Genomic DNA, 18,227 nt, shown 5'->3' with positions numbered 1-18,227 from the left:
TCAGAGTCATCAGGGGAAGTATCCAATCATTCCCCGGGATTTTTTCACAGCAGCGAGAACAAAACATTATCATCTCAGTATCTCAACAAATTCTCTTAATACATACGCATTGTCTCATGAGATCTGTACAACCATTCCAAGGGTAATTCTCATTTCACATCCTGAGGCTTGGATGAATTTAGAAACTTGTTCCCATTCACACGGCTATTAAGCAACTGGGTAGTAGTTCTGAGCTATGTACGTTGGACTCCGGGCGTGGTATTATTGCAGTTCCTATCAAAATGCCTTGTTCACGGTCATGTGGGAGTGGCAGTTACCAGACTCAACTTCAGAAACTTCACATATAGAGGCGAAAAGTCCGTGTGTGTTCCTGGGCTAGAGGACTGGAATTCCTTCCGCCTTCATCACAGCTCTATCTCAATGTTACTGATGGGAACCCGAGGCTGAAGGTGGAAGAGGCTTGCCTGTGGCCACAAAGCCAAGACCAGGTCGGCTGAGCCCCTATATGGTGTCCTTTCCATCATTACTGCGAAGGGGCCTGCGAAAGGCCCAGAAACTCGCCCCCAGGAAAACCCCTAATCAAAATCCCTTCCACGTAAGTACCCTCCGAGGAAAATAAACTGGCACATGCGCAGTACGCACCAGAGACTTTACCCAAGCGGCCTCCGAGCGCTACTCAGCGCGCATGCGTCCGGCCGCTCCTCTCGCCCCGCCCCTTCACTCCTCGCAGTTCCCGCCATTCCCCGCCCCTTTCCCGCCCGGATATCTGCTTAGTTTCGCCGGATGTTGTTGTGAGTCGGAGAGACACGTGAGGCTCTGCTACGTCATCATAGGCACGCGTAGGAAACATGGCGGCGGCGGGTGTTGTGAGCGGGAAGGTAAGTAACGGCCCGGGGGAACATCGCTGCTTTTCACTGGCACGGGGCTGCTTTTGCTGCTTGGAGGCTGAGCGGGGAGGGACGCGGGGGCCTTTCTGTGTCAGGAACAGCCTGTGGAGGATGTAGGAGAAGATGACTAGATGGTGTCACTGTGTTCTCGAGAATGCCGGCACAGCCCTGGAATTAAGAGACACGGCTCCTACTCCAAGGCCAGCTAGGCCTCTTCGCTGTTCTGGTCTGCTTTGCCTCAGGGCGAGGGGCTTTTATTTGTATTACCTTTTCTAAGGGACAGGTGGTTGCCCAGTTCCTTTCTTTTAGTGGATCGTTTTTTCCCCTCCCCGACTCTAGTTCTTTATGTCAGCTGTTCAGACCCCAGCGTCTTTTCTCTCTTCCTTTGAGGTGTTAATGTAACTTGCCTCTGCTTACCTCTGCTTCACTCTGGTGAAGGCATCTTTTCCCCCTTTGGGAGGAGCTGAAAACAGGTGCTTTGCTGCTTTGCATTTAGGAGAAGAGTATGTTGGATCCATTTTACCAGATTGCCGATTTGGATGGTGCTTGTGAGCAGCAAGGCATGTTTCCAATTGGAGAGCTGGAGATTTACACCATACCACGCTTATCTAGGGAGGCGTTAGTTAGGGTATTCATTTCCCAGACGTCTCTGTGATGTTCCCGTGGGAGGACCTGTGGTGGCGACTTATGGAAGTGGTCATTGAGGCCCTCGTAGTTCGTTGGGAACTAGGATTAGGTCCAGAGGATATTTTGTTACATAGTGCTTAATCACGTTCGTAGGGCATATCTTTATGCCTGTTTTAGGACTATCATGGCATGCCACTGGCAGCATTTCCCATTGCAGGAGTATTTCGTAATTAGTTCGGTCGGGTAATGACTCATCTAACACTGTATATTTTCGCATATAGCTTCCTCTGTTCCTTGTGTTTCACTCATTTTCTCTATGCTGCCATCCCTATCCCAGTTTGAATTATTTGACAGCGTTTGTGCTTTAGTGTATGGACTACCAGACTAGGGGGCAGAATAGCACATTGCTGTTACTATGATGTGTGACCTTGGGAAACTGAGCAAGCATCTCTTCTCTGTCCTTCACGTTCTTTATCTCCAGAATGGATGTCAGTCATTATTTCAGTTATTAGGATTCCGTGAAATAATAAAAGCATTAAAAAAACCCCCCCACATACTTCTATGTACTGGCTATTTAAAGTGATGGGTTGGTCATTGTTTTTGGATTATTCACGCTCTTTCGTTGTCTTGTTAGTTTTTGTCTTCAGGGTGGATGCTGATCTCCCTACTTATTAGTTCACTACATATTTTAAGGTTATCTTGTTTGATTTTCTACTTGGAGTGATCCAATTTAGGACTTTCCAAGGAGGGATCCCTTCTTTTTGAACTACACTTCCCTCTTTCCGATGTGGATTGATTTTGATAGAACCCTTGAGATGATGAAGCAGCATTATGAAATACAAGACTCTTCTCACTCTTCTTCCAGCCACTACCTTTCATAATCTGACCTCTTAAAGTTAGTCTTTTATTTCTCAACTCTGCTTCATCACCTCATTTATAAACACTCATCACAAATTTACACCTGTTCCCATCTCTCCACCTGTTTTCCATATCAAAAGCTTCCCCTCTCCCACATAATTCTGGGATGACCAGCAAAACCCACTTATTCTTGCCTCAGCAAGTTAAGATCTAGTTTAATGGTCTCATCGTTCACCTGGTTGCTTGTAAAACAAACTTGGAGATGCCCATTTCTATAACAGTGTCTAATGAATAACCAAGTCTTACCAGGTTTACCTTAAAGAGGTATCTTAAATTTGCTGCATTCCCTTAATTCTCAGTGCTTGCTTAGTTCACTCAGGCATTTAGTCTTGAATTCTTGGCTGCTTTTCTCCTTGTCTGCAGTCTCTACCCACGGTTCCCTCTCTACACAATCTTTGGGGTTATTTTCTAATGCACAGATCTGATTGTCTTTTGCTTTAAAAAACAACAAAAAAATAATTTTATTATTGTCACCATTAAGGTAATACTCAAGGCTGGTTAACATGGCATAAAAAGCTATGTTGCTTTTCTGTCTTTATCTTTGCTTCCCTACTTCCCAGTCTTGTTTCTTTGGGAAGGGGGAATAGGAGGAATAGCAAAGTACATAGACACACGCACACTCTCTCTCTGTATTTATTCCCTGCTCCCAACCCCAAAGGTTCAGCTAAGACCTGTCTAATTTAAAAAACTAGGGCAGTGGATGTTAACCAATGCTCACACAAATCACATGTGGTACTTTTAAAAAATGTAGGTGCAGGGCCACAACCCAGCTTTATTGAATCAGAACCTCTTGGTGCTGAGATCTAGGATGTAGAGTAACTTTCCTACCAAGTCTACTTTGCTTGCTTTGAACTTTGAGTGTAGGAAGTGATGGAGGGGGTGGAAGTTAATCTCTGTCATATGGAGAAGCAGTGTAAAATGACAATTAAGAGCTTGCACTCTGGAACCGAACTAGTTTCAAAACCTGACTGCACAATTACTAGTGACTTCAGTCAAATTACTTAACCTGTCTGTTTCCGTTTCCTTGTCCATAAATGGGGATGATAATAGTACCTGCTTTATGGGATTTTTAGGATTAATAAGTAAATGTATTAGAACAAAGCACAGCATGTAGTAGATGCTGTATTTTATTCATCATCTTAATTTCCCTGCAAATCTTTGGTTGGGTATAGCAGAATTTTAAAGATTTAGAATATGGTTTTTGGTTTCGGTGTGAACTTCATTTCTGAAATTGCCTCAGTTCTAATTTTCAGTGTTATTTTATGATTTGAAAAATACCTATTTTTAGAAGTCACATAGTTTTAATGAATGAAAAATCATCACAGTAGGACAGTAGTTCAGGAGATGGATTCTGATTGCTTGAGTTCAAAACCTAGCTCCACAGCTTATAGCTGTGTTACTTTGGGTGGATTTCTTAACTTTCTGTGCCCCCAGTTTTCGCATTTGTAAAAAGGGGGATAAGAATTGTTTTTCATCATGGAGTTGTAGATGAGTAAATGAGTTAATATTTGCAAAGCACTTAGACTAATGCCTGGCATCAGTAAGTACTTAATAAATGTTAGCTGCTAAATAAATGTTAGCTGCTATTATTACTATTGTTAAAGAAGAGCTTTTAGACTCTTAAGGTTGTAAAGTTATTATTGATCTGGAAATAGTTGAATGTTTATTTTTGCTGCTGTTTTCTACAAAGAGATTAAGGCTGTTCACAAATATTAAAGCAGTATGATTATGTAAAATAGAGGAGGAAAGGAGACAAAAAGAAAGTAAAAGTAGATGGAAGTGGAAGTAGAATTATTAAATAAACTTTATACTTTAGTGGTCTACAGTTTTGCTATAAGGAACGTGATCAATTTTTAAGAATTGTAGGATCCACAGTAAAATAAAACCAAAAGCAAAGACCCCCCAAACTAGTTTCTGAAGATTGGATCAAAGAGTGAAGTCTCCTGTAGATTCTTTATACTATGTACTATAATGAATTTGATTATATGGCATACTGTATCCTTTTGGTAAAAATCAAAACAAAACAGGACCCTACAATGTCCCTTAGTATGCTGATGGTTTTATGCCAATGACTAGTTAGGTAAATACCCAGTAAATACAGGCTACCAATTTGATATATTCGATTCTCTGATGATTTGACTGAATTCAAGGGTAGGTTGTTGTCAACATGAGTGAATGGATTCAGTGTTTCATACATGTGTATTGTTTTTCTTAGCTAAGCTTTTGAAAGTGGGCTTAAGTTGTGATATAAACAAACCCTAATTAATTCTTGGAGTTCATCTGTTCTTTGCTGCTATGTATGTATGGAACCATATGTTTTAACAGTCAACGAAAAAGTGGGGGAAGAGTGACTTTCCCTTGTAAGTTTTTTATTTTGTGTTTTCCGAGCTGTAATCTTTTTTCCCTCCCATTTTATTGAGAAATAATTGACATGCATCACTGTATAAATTTAAGGCATACAGCATGATGGTTTGATTTACATATATTCTGAAATGATTACCACAGTAAGTTCAGGTAATATCCATTTTCTCATAGATCCTCTCGTGAATCTTGAGGGAACAGGGACACTGCCTGTAAAGGCTATCCTGCTTTAGGATAATTAATGGAAGGAGTTGAGTTAATGAAATGAGTTGACTTATCAAAGAGAAAGCAGGAGGAAAAAAGTTAAGTCCAAAATAGGTTTTGGCCTTATACCCAGAGCCTCTGATGGTTACAGTTTATTTTCATTCATTTATTCAACAAAGATTTATTAAGCACCTGATTTCTTCCAGCCACTATTTTAGGCATTCAGGATATATCAGATAGCTTCTTACCATGTAGATTACAGAATTCAGTTCTTCAGAAGGAAAACATTCATTAAAAACCACCCCCTTCCTTCCTTTTATGTAAGAAGTTCAATGTGAGTTTCAGGCCCTTGAAGTGGGTGATATTTTTAGCGAATGTTTTCTCAAGACTTGTAGACTGACTGACCTTCATGAGGGTAAGACCTGAAATGTTTCACCTGTATCTGGTATAGATTCTAGCACATAGTAGATATTCTGTGAAGAGGAAAGAGCAAGAAAGTAGGAAAAATGAAGGGACTAGAATGAGAGAGATGGGTTCACTAATAATGCTCTTGTTTCGGAGTTAAAAACTCCTATTATATTTGCATTTCATGCTCGATCTGTGTTTTTACTGTGATTGTATTAAAATTTGGTTCTGTTGAAAATAACTTGAAACAACAGGGAAATCACCTTTTTTTTTTTTTTTTTTTTTAGATTTTTGATGGCATTCTTAATAAGACTTTATTTTGTAGCTAAATTTGGCCTTTTCCAGTCACTTTTAGATATGCCTATAGTCCCATGAAACCCTTAAGAAAGATTAATATTCTTAGTTTCTGGTAGATTTTTCTGGAGAATTTTCTTAGGTTAGATCTTGTAACATGGTAGTACCTTGCTGGTGTAGCATACAGTATGAGTATGTCTTCTTTATTTTTCTGGCATTCTTTAACGAACATTTGAGTACCTTCTGTCTGCTATTTATTCTTGACACAACACAGTAGTCTTCAATTTTAACAAGTTATTTCAATTTGTGAATTAGGGGGATGAATTCAGATGTTAAGGGTTTCCTTTGATGGGACATAGCTGTTGAGACTGAATGAAAAATTATAATCCAGCCTTTTAATTTTTGCTTTTTGGTGGAAGGAAATCCTTATGAAATCTATTTACTGTTTCTTGTGCAATCTACTGTGTACCTGTAGGCATTGGTGTAAGAGTAGTCTTTCATTTAATCCTTGTTATACCTCCCAGTACTACCCTCCTGCCTGACTTTGGCACACAAGCCCTTAAGAAGCAATGATGGTTCTGCTGCCTGCTCTTTGTTGAGAATTGAACCATCCTCAGTATCTCAGTATCTCTCTGTCTTCACTCTCAGAATTTTCTGTGGTTTGTTACTCTTAAAACCATCTATGTTCTACATAGAAAGAGGTACATTTCTTTGAGTTCCACAGTCATTACGATTAACGCGTCTCAAGTAAAATTCATTGTTTACTTTTCTTCCTTCTGTATTTTCTGTATCAGTGAATAACCTCATACACTCAGTTTTGTCCTTGAATCCTCTCCCTTCACCTCCCACATCTAATCAGTCATGAAGTCCTGTCATTTTGACCTTTTAAATATCTTACTAAGCCATCTGCCTGTCCTCACCCCACTGCAGTTGCCTTGGTTCAAGCCACCGTGAATCGCTTCCTCCCTGAATTACTGCAGCTGTTCACTCTTGGCTCTGCAACCAGTGTGTTGGCTTAGAAAAGGCAAGTCTGACATGGTATTCGCCTGCTAGAACTTTCTAATGGCTTTCTAGTGGCAAAGAGCTGTCTCCAGGGTAAATTCCAAACTCCCAAATTCCTGAGCATGGCTTTAAAACGCTTTATGATTTGATCTGGTTTCTATTCTTGCCTCTAAACTCTTTTGCCGCTACCATCTGATTGAGGTTGCAGCCACGCACTGAACTACTGCTCTCTGTGCAGAACATACACCTTCTAGTTAAAGTTTTCATTCTTCAGGTCTCAGCCTGTATGTCACTCTAAAGTCTTCCTGATTTCTCATCCTGCCTGAGTCCCTTACATCTAGGTTAGATACCGTTTTCTAGGACCTGTTGTGGCTGCCTGTTCATACCTCTATCATATATTGTAATTAGCTGTTTTCTTGTCCTAATCCCCAGATGGATCGCAACTGTTATGAAGGCAAAATCTTATTTATTTGTATCTACAAGCTCATTTTGTGCCTGGCACATTGCAGGCACTCATTTTGTATTTACTGAAGAAATAACTGAAACTGACATCTCATACAGGATCCTGTGCCTACTTCTGTCGCACTCTGCCATGACCGTTGATTTACGGGACACGACTAGTTCAATCAGACACTTTTTACAATGTATGTTTTTCCACCAACACCTTTTATTCTCAGCATCTAGTTGGTGTTCAATAAATGTGTTGAGTTTATGAGTCAAGAAACTTCTAAATCAGATAAGGTGATATGAGGGTGATTGGAAGTATTTGGACAGGCTGTTACTTATGTCCTTTTGAAGGCCTTACTCGATGATATTTGCGGAGAGAAGGTGTAAAAGGATGTTCTAGGCGGAAGAATCAGAATGCATAAACACAAAAAGGCATAAGGCTTTGAGGGACAGGCGAGTTCAGAGTGGCCCAAGGCAGGAAGTATTGCAGAGTCTCAGGTGTTGCGTCGCTGTAGAGGTGAAGGGTGGAGTGAGAAGGATTTTAAGTTGAAATGTTGTACAGTCAAATGTACATTTTCTAGTGATCAATTTTGGCAGTGGTTACACATTACACACCTTACCCAGAATATTGGAAGGTGACTAGATTGGGGAAGAGAGACCAAAATGTTATTTTAGTAGCCCAGGCTAGAAATGGTGGGGGGCCAGTGTCAGAGGTGAAGGTTTGGAGGATTTCGGAGATAGAATGGAGGTGGTGAGAGAGGTGTTTAGGAAAGTAGGTGGATGGAATGTCTTTGATAGAGTTGGGAATATCAGAAGAGCAGATTTAGGATAAAACATACTGAGTTTAAGATGCCTGTGGGTTATTCAAGTGGAGAAAACAAGTAGGTCAGGTGCTTTGATACTTGGGTGTGGAGCTCATTAGAATTTCTGAGCTTACACTGGCATTTTCTTGGGGATACCTTCTCTAACCAAAAGTTTAAATTATTTATATGCCAAATGGTTTTAAACAAACTGAATTTTTATAACTTTCTTGTTGTTAAATTTAACTTACACAGTTCATGGTTGCTAAAGTTCAAGAATGTATGTTGTGTGTGGTAGGTGTTAGATTTCCATGTTTTGACAGATTTAGGGCAAGAATTTTATGTCTAAGCTTTTAATAATAAATTTCAAATATTTGGGTTGAATGTTTTCATTCATCTTTAGGTTTTGAAAATAAAGATAATAATCATAATACAAATAGAAATCCAGTCCCACTTAAGTGTACGAGCACTTACGAAAAATCATCTGCTACTATATTGTACAACTTCTTTCTAACTTATGCTAAGTTAGAGGCCAGTAAGATTAGTTTGAGAACATTTGCTGTGGTCCCTAGAGCGCTTTTAAATAAGTTATATCTGACAATAGTTCCTTTGCTAAAAGGAGAAAAACCTGCAGTTTCTATTGCCATCAGCAGGCTATCACTGGAAGTTTTATAAATATACTCACTTGCCTAAACATCTTAGCAAGTGGTTAAGCATAAAGGAGGACCTGAAGGGCCTGAGACAATTTCATTCCAAATGGAGAACTTTTCTCCTTTCTTTAGTATCTTTGCACGTTGTTCCTCTTTTGTTTCTTCTATCAAGAGGGAGCACTTAGAATATCCTAGCTCGTGTAGATTTTACTCTTTTTATAACATTGCCAGGTACATACAGGGAAGGAACTTTATCTTGCTTATTTTTCAGCTCTCCATGGTGTCTGGCACATAAGTGCCTAATAAAAGTTGGTTGAATCATTTATATAATTAGTTTAGACCACCAAGTGGCAAATCTTTGAAAGTTTTTGCTCCCTATGGACGCTTAATCCCTAATCAAAAACAGATAGGGTGTGATACTATAATATTAATTTTTTTGTAGGATTTTTAAAATTTTTTGAGGCAGAATCAACTTACTTTTCTTTTCTTTTTTTTTTTTGTAAGTTAACTGTCTCTACTTATGTATTTACTTTTATATAGGGTTTCACATTTTAAAACTGACTAGTTAATCATTTTAATAGATGTGTAGTTTTAATGAAAAAGAATATGAAAATGAATATATGTATGTATATGCATGACTGGGACATTGTTCTGTACGCCAGAAATTGACACAGTCTAACTGACTGTACTTCAATTTAAAGAAATGGTATTGAAAAAAATAGATGTGTAGTATTTTGTTATGGTTTCAATTTGCATTTTCCTAATGACTTACGATGTCATTTTCTCATGTCATTTTATGTCACCCCTATACTTTCTTAGGTGAAGTGTCTGTTCAGACCTTTTGCCTAGTTTATTTTAAATTGTGTTTTTCATTTTCTTGTTACTGAGTTTTGAGAGTTCTTTTGTGTTCTGGATACAAGTCCTTTATTGCACATATAGTGATTTGCCAATGTATTTTTCTCTGCCTGAGTCTTGGCTTTTCATTTGCTTAACTGTGTCTTTTGAAGAGAAGTTTTCAATTTGATGATTTATCTTTTTTTCTTTTTCTTTTTTACATTTATGCTTTTGATGTCATTTCTGAATTTTTTTTTTGCTGAACCCAAGGCTACAAAGATTTTCTCTTCAATTTTCTTCTTAAAGTTTTGTTGTTTTAGGTTTTACATTTAAATCTATGACCTGTTTAAATTTAATTTGTGTATATAGTGTGGTGTATGCATTGAAGTTTATTTCTTGCACATGAATATCCAGTTGTTCAAGCACTATTTAAGACTATCCTTTCTTTGCTGAATTGCATTTGTAGTTGTCAAAAGTAAATATACCATATATGTGTGTGTTTGCTTCTGAACCTTTATTTTGTGCTGTTTAAATCAGTTTGTTTTTCTTTACATCAATACCACACTTTCCTGATTATTATAGCTTATACCCAGTTTTGTAGTCAGGTATGTTAGTGCTCCACTGTTAACTCTTTCCCAAAGATGATTTGATTATTCTAGGTCATTGAATTTCCGTACATGTTTTAGAATCAGCTTGTTAATATCTCTAAAAGAGCCTGCTGCGATTATGATGGGATGGCAGTCAGTCTAGAGATCAATTTGGGGAAAGTGGACATCCTAACAATATTGATTCTTTTGAGCCATGAATATGGTGTATTTTTTTATTTAATTTTGGTCTTCTTTCATTTCTATCAGAAATGTTTTATAATTTTCAGCTTAGAAACCTTTCTTGCACATCTTCTATCAGATTTATACCTGAGTATTTGATATTTTTTGATGTTATAAATGCTGTATTTTAAAATCTGACCTTATGATTGTTCATTGATATATATAGAAATATAATTGATTTTTGTATATTGATCTTGCGTCCTGATCCTCACTAAATACATTCATTTTTAGTAGCTTTTATGTAGATTCCATTCGATATTCTACATAAGATGATCGTGTCATCCTCAAGTAAGTTGTTTTACTTCTTCCTTTCTAGTCTAGATGCCATTTTTTTCTTTTCTTTTTTTAAAACATTTTTTATTGATTTATAATCATTTTACAATGTTGTGTCAAATTCTAGTGTTCAGCACAATTTTTCAGTCATACATGGACATATACACACTCATTATCACATTTTTTCCTCTGTGATTCCCTGTGCTATACAGTATAATCTTGTTTATCTATTCTACAATTTTGAAATCCCAGTCTATCCCTTCCCACCCTCCGCCCCCCTGGCAACCACAAGTCTGTATTCTCTGTCTATGAGTCTATTTCTGTCCTGTATTTACGCTTTGTTTTTGTTTGTTTGTTTGTTTTTGTTTTTGTTTTTTAGATTCCACATACGAGTGATCTCATATGGTATTTTTCTTTCTCCTTCTGGCTTACTTCACTTAGAATGACATTCTCCAGGAGCATCCACGTTGCTGCAAATGGTGTTATGTTGTCGGTTTTTATGGCTGAGTAGTATTCCATTGTATAAATATACCACATCTTCTTTATCCAGTCACCTGTTGATGGACATTTAGGCTGTTTCTATGTCTTGGCTATTGTAAATAGTGCTGCTATGGACGCTGGGGTGCAGGTGTCATTTTGAAGTAGGGTTCCTTCTGGATATATGCCCAGGAGCAGGATTCCTGGGTCATACAGTAAGTCTATTCCCAGTCTTTTGAGGAATCTCCACACTGTTTTCCACAGTGGCTGCACCAAACTGCATTCCCACCAGCAGTGTAGGAGGGTTCCCCTTTCTCCACAGCCTCTCCAGCATTTGTCATTTGTGGATTTTTGAATGACGGCCATTCTGACTGGTGTGAGGTGATACCTCATTGTAGTTTTGATTTGCATTTCTCTGATAATTAGTGATATTGAGCATTTTTTCATGTGCCTTTTGATCATTTGTATGTCTTCCTTGGAGAATTGCTTGTTTAGGTCTTCTGCCCATTTTTGGATTGGGTTGTTTATTTTTTTCTTATTGAGTCGTATGAGCTGCTTATATATTCTGGAGATCAAGCCTTTGTCAGTTTCATTTGCAAAAATTTTCTCCCATTCCGTAGGTTGTCTTTTTGTTTTACTTATGGTTTCTTTTGCTGTGCAGAAGCTTCTAAGTTTCATTAGGTCCCATTTGTTTATTCTTGCTTTTATTTCTTCTAGGAGAAAATTTTTGAGATGTATGTCAGATAATGTTTTGCCTATGTTTTCCTCTAGGAGGTTTATTGTATCTTGTCTTATGTTTAAGTCTTTGATCCATTTTGAGTTGATTTTTGTATATGGTGTAAGGGAGTGTTCTAGCTTCATTTTTTACATGCTGCTGTCCAGTTTTCCCAACACCATTTGCTGAAGAGACTTTCTTTATTCCATTGTATAGTCTTGCCTTCTTTGTCGAAGATGAGTTGACCAAAAGTTTGTGGGTTCATTTCTGGGCTCTCTGTTCTGTTCCATTGGTCTATATGTCTGTTTTGGTACCAATACCATGCTGTCTTGATGACTGTAGCTCTATAGTATTGTCTGAAGTCTGGGAGAGTTATTCCTCTAGCCTCTTTCTTTCTCTTCAGTAATGCTTTGGCAATTCTAGGTCTTTGATGGTTCCATATAAGTTTTATTATGATTTGTTCTAGTTCTGTGAAATATGTCCTGGGTAATTTGATAGGGATTGCGTTAAATCTGTAGATTGCCTTGGGTAGTGTGACCATTTTAACAATATTGATTCTTCCAATCCAAGAGCGTGGGTATCTTTCCATTTTTTAAAGTCTTCTTTAATTTCCTTCATCAGTGGTTTATAGTTTTCTGTGTATAATTATTACAGTGTCTAAAACCACAAGTATAACGTTGAATAAAAGTAGTGAGAGTGGGCAGACCTCCTTATCTTGTTCCTGATCTTAGGAGAAAGCATTCAGTCTTTAACGTATATGATGTCATCTGTAGTGTTTCATAGTTGCCCTTAATCAGATTGGGGAAGTTTCCCTTCTATCCCTAATTTGTTAAGAGTGTTTGTCAGAAATAGAGATTGGATTTTGTTGAATGCTTTTTCTGTGTCTTTTGAGATGATCATAATGGTTTTTCTTAAAAATTTTTCACTGTGGTGAATTACAGTTAGTGATTTTTGAATATTAAACCAACCTTAAGTAGAGTAAGCCCCACTTAGTCATGAACTATTTTCCTTTTTACATGTTGTTGGATTCAATTTTTATTTTAAAAATTTGCACTTAAGTTCATGAGAATACTGATATATAGTTTTCTTGTTTTTGTCTGATTTTGGTGTCAGGGTAATGCTGGCTTTATGGAATAGTTGCGAATATTCCTCCTCTTCAGTTTTCTGAAGGAGTTTGTGTAGGATTGGTATTGCTTCTTTCTTAAATATGAGGCAAAGCTCACTACTAAAACCATCTGGGCCTGGAATTTTCTTTGTGGGAAGGTTTTTAACTACAAATTAAATTTCCTTAATTTATATTGAGATACTCAGGTTATACTTTTCATCTAGTGAGTTTTGGTAACTTTGTCTCTTGATGAATTTATTTGTTTTGTCTAAATTGTCAAATTTATTAGTCTAAAATGTTCATAAATTTTCTTACTATCTTTTTTATTTGTGTAAATCTGTAGTGATGTTAATGTTCTAATTCCTAATATTGGTAATTCGTGTCTCTTGTTTTTCCTCATCAGAGCATGGCTAGAGTTTTACTAGTTTTATTCCTTCAGAAGAGCTTTTGGTTTTGTTGATAACTCCCACCCACCATTTTTCTTTTCTTTTTTTTTTTTATTTTATTGATTTCTGCTATGACCTTTATTTCTTTCTGCTTACTTTGGGTTTAATTTATATTTCTTTTTCTAGTTTCTTAAGGTAGAAGCTGAGGTCATTAATTTGAGGCCCTTTTTTCTTTTCTAATAAAGGCATGCAATACTTTGTTTCCCACTAAGCACTGTTTTAGTGGCACTGGCACTGCACAGATTTTAATATGATGTGTTTGCGTTTTTATTCAACTCAAATACTTTCTGGTTTTCCTTTGATTTCTTCTTGACCTTTGGATTATTTAGAAGTATATTATTAATTTCCACATATGTGGGAATGTTCTGAAGGTATTTCTATTACTGATTTATGATTTAATTTCATTGTGGTCACAGAACATAGTTGAATTCTTTTAAGTTTACTGAGATTTGTTCTATGGCCCAACGTATAATCCATCTTGGTAAATGTTTTATGTACATTTGAAAGAATGTATATTCTGCTGTTGTTGGGTGCAGTGTTTTAAGTGTAAATTAGGTCCAGTTGATTGAGAGTGTAATCAAGTCTTCTATATTGTTACTGACTTCCTGACTGTTTAATCAGTTACTGAAACTGGTTTGAAATCTCTGACTGTAATTGTGTATTTGTCTATTTCTTCTTGCAATTCTGTCACTTTATGATTCATATTTTTTGAAGATCTGTTATTAGGTGCATAAACATTTAGGATTAATAGGTCGTCTTGAGGCATTGACCATTTGATCACTATGACGTTATCTTTCTGTCTGGTAATATTTCTTTGGCTCTGGAATTTACTTTTGTCTGATATTAATAGCCATTGTTGCTTTCTTCTGATTTAATATTAACATATCTTTTTATCTTTTTATTTTTAATCTATTTGTGTCTTTAAAATGCTTTTCTCGTAGATAACATATGAGTTTGGGCTTACTTTTCAATCTGACAATCTTTTTTCAGTTGAAGTGTTTAGACAATTTACTTTTAATGTGATTACTAATGTGGTTAAGTCTGTCATCTTGCTTTTGTTTTCTGTTTTGTCCCATCTCTCTTTTTTTTTCATCTTTCTTAGTATGCTTCTTTTTTTTTTTATTGAGTTACAGTCAGTTTATAATGTGCCCATTTCTGGTGTACAGCACAATTTTTCAGTCATACATGCTATACATACATTCATTTTCATATTCTTTCTCACTGTGAGCTACTACAAAATCTTGAATATATTTCCCTGTGCTATATGGTATAAACTTGTTTATCTATTCTATATATACCTGTCAGTATCTACAAATCTTGAAATCCCCAGTCTGTCCCTTTTCACCCCTCTCCCTGTCCCATCTCTTCTTTGTTCCATTTTCTTTTTCTACCTTCTTTGTGATTAATCAAGTAGTTTTCATCATTCCATGTTTATTTCCTTTGTTGATAATTAACTGTGACTCTTATTTTAGTGATTGTTTTAGGGCTTACAGTATACATGTTTAACTTACAACATTTATCTTCAAGAGTTATTATACTCCTTCATATAAAGTATAAGAACCTAGAACAATATGCTTCCATTTCTCTTCTGGTTTTTGTGCTATTTTTTACTTTTGCATGTGTTATAAAACCCACAAAACAAAAAATACATTTATTTATGCTTTAAACAAAATAATTTGATTAACAAGAAAAAAAATACGTATCCACATAGTTACCATTTTAGGTAGCTTTCATTTCTGTGTGTGGATCCAGATTTCCTTCTTATGTAATTTATTCTGTCTAAAAGACTTACTGTGACATTTTTTGTAGTGTAGGTCTGATGGTGATGAAGTTTTTTAGCTTTTATATGTCTGAAAAAGTATTTCACCTTCTTTTTTGAGTGATATTTTCTCTGGGTATAGAATTGTAGGTTAACAGTATATATATATATTTTTAACCAATACTTTAAAGATGTTGCTCTAAAGAGGAAGGGGGAAACTTTGGGAGGTGACGGTTATGTTTATAGCTTGATGGTGGTGATTTCGTGGGTGTATACTTGTCCCAGACTTACCAAGTTGTATATATTAAATACATATAGCTTCTTATTTGTCAGTCATACCTTCAAGAAGTGGTCTAAATAAATAGCGCTGCTCCATTGTCTTCTAGTCTCCATTGTTTCTAAAAAGAAATCCACTGTAATCATTATACTTAGTGTTTTTTCCTCTGGCTGATTTTAAGATTTTCTGTGTTTTACTGATTTTGCATAAATTTGATTACAATATGCCCTTACATAGTTTTCTTTCTGATTCTTTCGTTTTGGAGTTCATTGGTTCATTAGTATTTATTTTTGTGGGTTTATAGTCTTCATCAAATTTGGAGAAACTGTAATTATTTTTTCAGAAAAGGTTTTGGTTTGTTTCTCCCCTCCATCAGCTCTTTCAGGTACTTCAGTTATACATATGTTTGACCACTTGAAGTTTCCCTGCAGCTCATTTATGCTCTGTTCACTTTTTTTTTCAGTCTTTCGCCCTTTTTGTGTTTTGTTTTGTATAATTTTTATTGCTGTAACTTCAGGTTTGTTGTTCTTCTGCAATATCTAATCTACCATTATCTCATTCTGTTTTTCATCTCAGACATTGTAGTTTTCATCTCTAGACGTTCAGTTGGATATTTTTTAAATTTTTGATGTCTTCTCTTAGCAGGTTCTAACTTTTCTTTAGTGTCTTGAACATGCGGAATTCAGTTACAATAATGTTTTAATATCTTTACTGATTTTATTATTTGTGTCATTTGGGTCATATTTAATTGGTCAATTTTCCTTCTCAATATTGATCATGTTTTCCTGATTGGTAGCATGCCTGGTAATTTTTTTTTTTTTTTAAGCAAATGTCAGATACTGTGAATTTGATCTTTTTGGGTGCTCAATGCTTTTGTATTCCTATAAAATGTTCTTGAGTTTCATCCAGAAGGCACTGAAGATATGCAGAAACAATTTGATACTTTTAGGTCTTGCTTTTAAAACTTTGTTAGATGAGATCAGCACAGCGTTTACTGTGAGACTAGTTTTGCTCCATTGCTGAGGCAGGACTATTTTGAGTGCTTTATCCAGTGCCCCATAACAGGTTTCCCACACTGATATTTCTTCTCATAATTTCAGGTGGCTTTTACCCCCTCCCTTTAGGTAGTTTATTGATTCATGTGCATTGATCAGTCCTCTGTCAAATACTCAGGGACCTCTGCAGATCTTTCAAGTTCTTTCTGTGCGCTTCTCTCTTCTCTGGTACTGTGTCTTGGCCTCCCCCCAGTTCCCAGCTCTGTGCCCGCAACTTGGAGACCACTGGGCACCTCTGGGTTTTCTCTCCCTCTGCCACAGCTGGGAGGGAACTCTCTCCAGACAGTAAGCTAGGGCATCGTATGACTCACCCCATTTGCTCCCTTGCTTTCAGCAGTTACTGTCCTTCATTACCTGATGAAAACTATTGTTTCATAAATTTGGCCTTTTTTCCCCCTTTTTTTCTGACAAGAGGGTAAATTCAGTCTCTTGTTACTCTGTATTGGCTGAAAGTGTAAGCTGTTTTAGGGGTTATTTTCCTTTCTGTTTTGGTGGGATAGTACCTATCTCTTCTATATATCTTTTCTTCCTCAGGCTCAGGCTGACTGTTTTACTGTGTTCCAGATTTCCTTTATTGTTATGAACTTTGAGATTTTTTTTCTTCCAGCATTTTTTTAAAAACCATTTCTTTCTTGTTGGCATGTATTCTCTTCTGTACCTTCTGAGAGATGACTCAAGTAGTAAGACATTCAAGAATTTTATTAAATGCTAAGTATTTAGAGAATACCAATAGATGTTTGGGTAGTTAAAGGTAATCATCACATCTTTGTAATTTATATTAAAGTATGTTTTTTTTAAGATGTCATATTTTATGTTAATCGCTAGTAATTTTTAGCATTTTGGTTGTAAAACAAAACTTATATGCAGAAAATCACACATATAACTTGATGAGTCATAAGGCAAACATCCTTGTTAGCACCACTGTGGTCAAGAAATAGATCTTTGCAGCCACTCCATAAAGCTTTCCGTGTACCCACCTTCCCCTAGGTAACCACTGTTCTTATGTTTTATAGTACTTTCTTGCATTTCTTTATTATTAGTAGCATTTTTAAAACACTGCTATTGTGTCTTTTTAAAAATTATTTTTTAGTCTTTCTTTTCTGTCCTCTACTTAGTATTACTGGGCACTTCTTCCAGTTTTGTTTTTCTCAATCAGTTGCACTTTTGTCTTTCAGGTATTTGGTATCTTATTTTTCTTTGGATAGTTTGTTTATTCTCTTCACATTTGACTTTAAATTCCTTTTCTCAAACACAGTGCTCCTTGATTTTGAAAGCTTGGACATACAGGAATCATCAAAAACACCAAACCAAAACAAAAACACCCCAAACCACCCAAATCTTGATTTTTGACAACAATTATGAATCCTGTTGTGTACAATTTTCATACTCGGCTTTCTCTGCCAAATAAACTGGAAGATAAAATGAAAACACCATTTTAATCTCCATTAGACATGTACTCCAGATATGTTTTTGTTCCCTTATGAAGTATCACAAATTAGTAAGTTATTAGAGTTTGAGAATCTGATGCAGACTTTTAGTAATATCTCATATATATGTGCTAGAGAAATGATCAGACTGTCTTATTTTTACACTCGGTGCCTCTGTAGCCCTAAGGTAGGAGGCACCGGAAGTCTCTGTAGCCCTAAGGTAGCAGGCACCGGAAGTCTCTGTAGCCCTAAGGTAGCAGGCACCGGCAGTCTTTACTGCTTGTACGTTGTCCTGCTATTTGGAATGCTTGGTGCTGATAGTTCACAGGTCCGAATTCTCTGTAGGAGGAGATTCAAATTATGTCGTACATCTCTAGTAGTGTAGACTTTTGCTTTAGTCTTTCTTCTCTTAGCTTTCCATTTGCCAGCTTCCTGAC

At 36.5% G+C, this 18,227-nt stretch overlaps 1 protein-coding gene across 2 annotated transcripts in view; it reads left to right on the top strand.

Moving 5' to 3' along the window:
* The first annotated feature begins 741 nt into the window (after window positions 1-741).
* Window positions 742-18,227, top strand: part of TBC1D15 (TBC1 domain family member 15) — a 60,629-nt gene continuing 43,143 nt past the window's right edge. For both annotated transcript variants that reach the window (XM_010958862.3, XM_010958861.3), the window contains exon 1: window positions 742-878. In XM_010958862.3, the coding sequence (XP_010957164.2) occupies window positions 849-878 (30 nt within the window). In that variant the 5' untranslated portion in view covers window positions 742-848. The remainder of the gene's footprint in view (window positions 879-18,227) is intronic.

Source organism: Camelus bactrianus, chromosome 12, assembly GCF_048773025.1.
Source record: "Camelus bactrianus isolate YW-2024 breed Bactrian camel chromosome 12, ASM4877302v1, whole genome shotgun sequence".
Lineage (NCBI taxonomy): Eukaryota > Metazoa > Chordata > Mammalia > Artiodactyla > Camelidae > Camelus > Camelus bactrianus.
The sequence above is the reverse complement of the archived record's forward strand: the minus strand, read 5'-3'. Positions and strand labels throughout refer to the sequence as shown.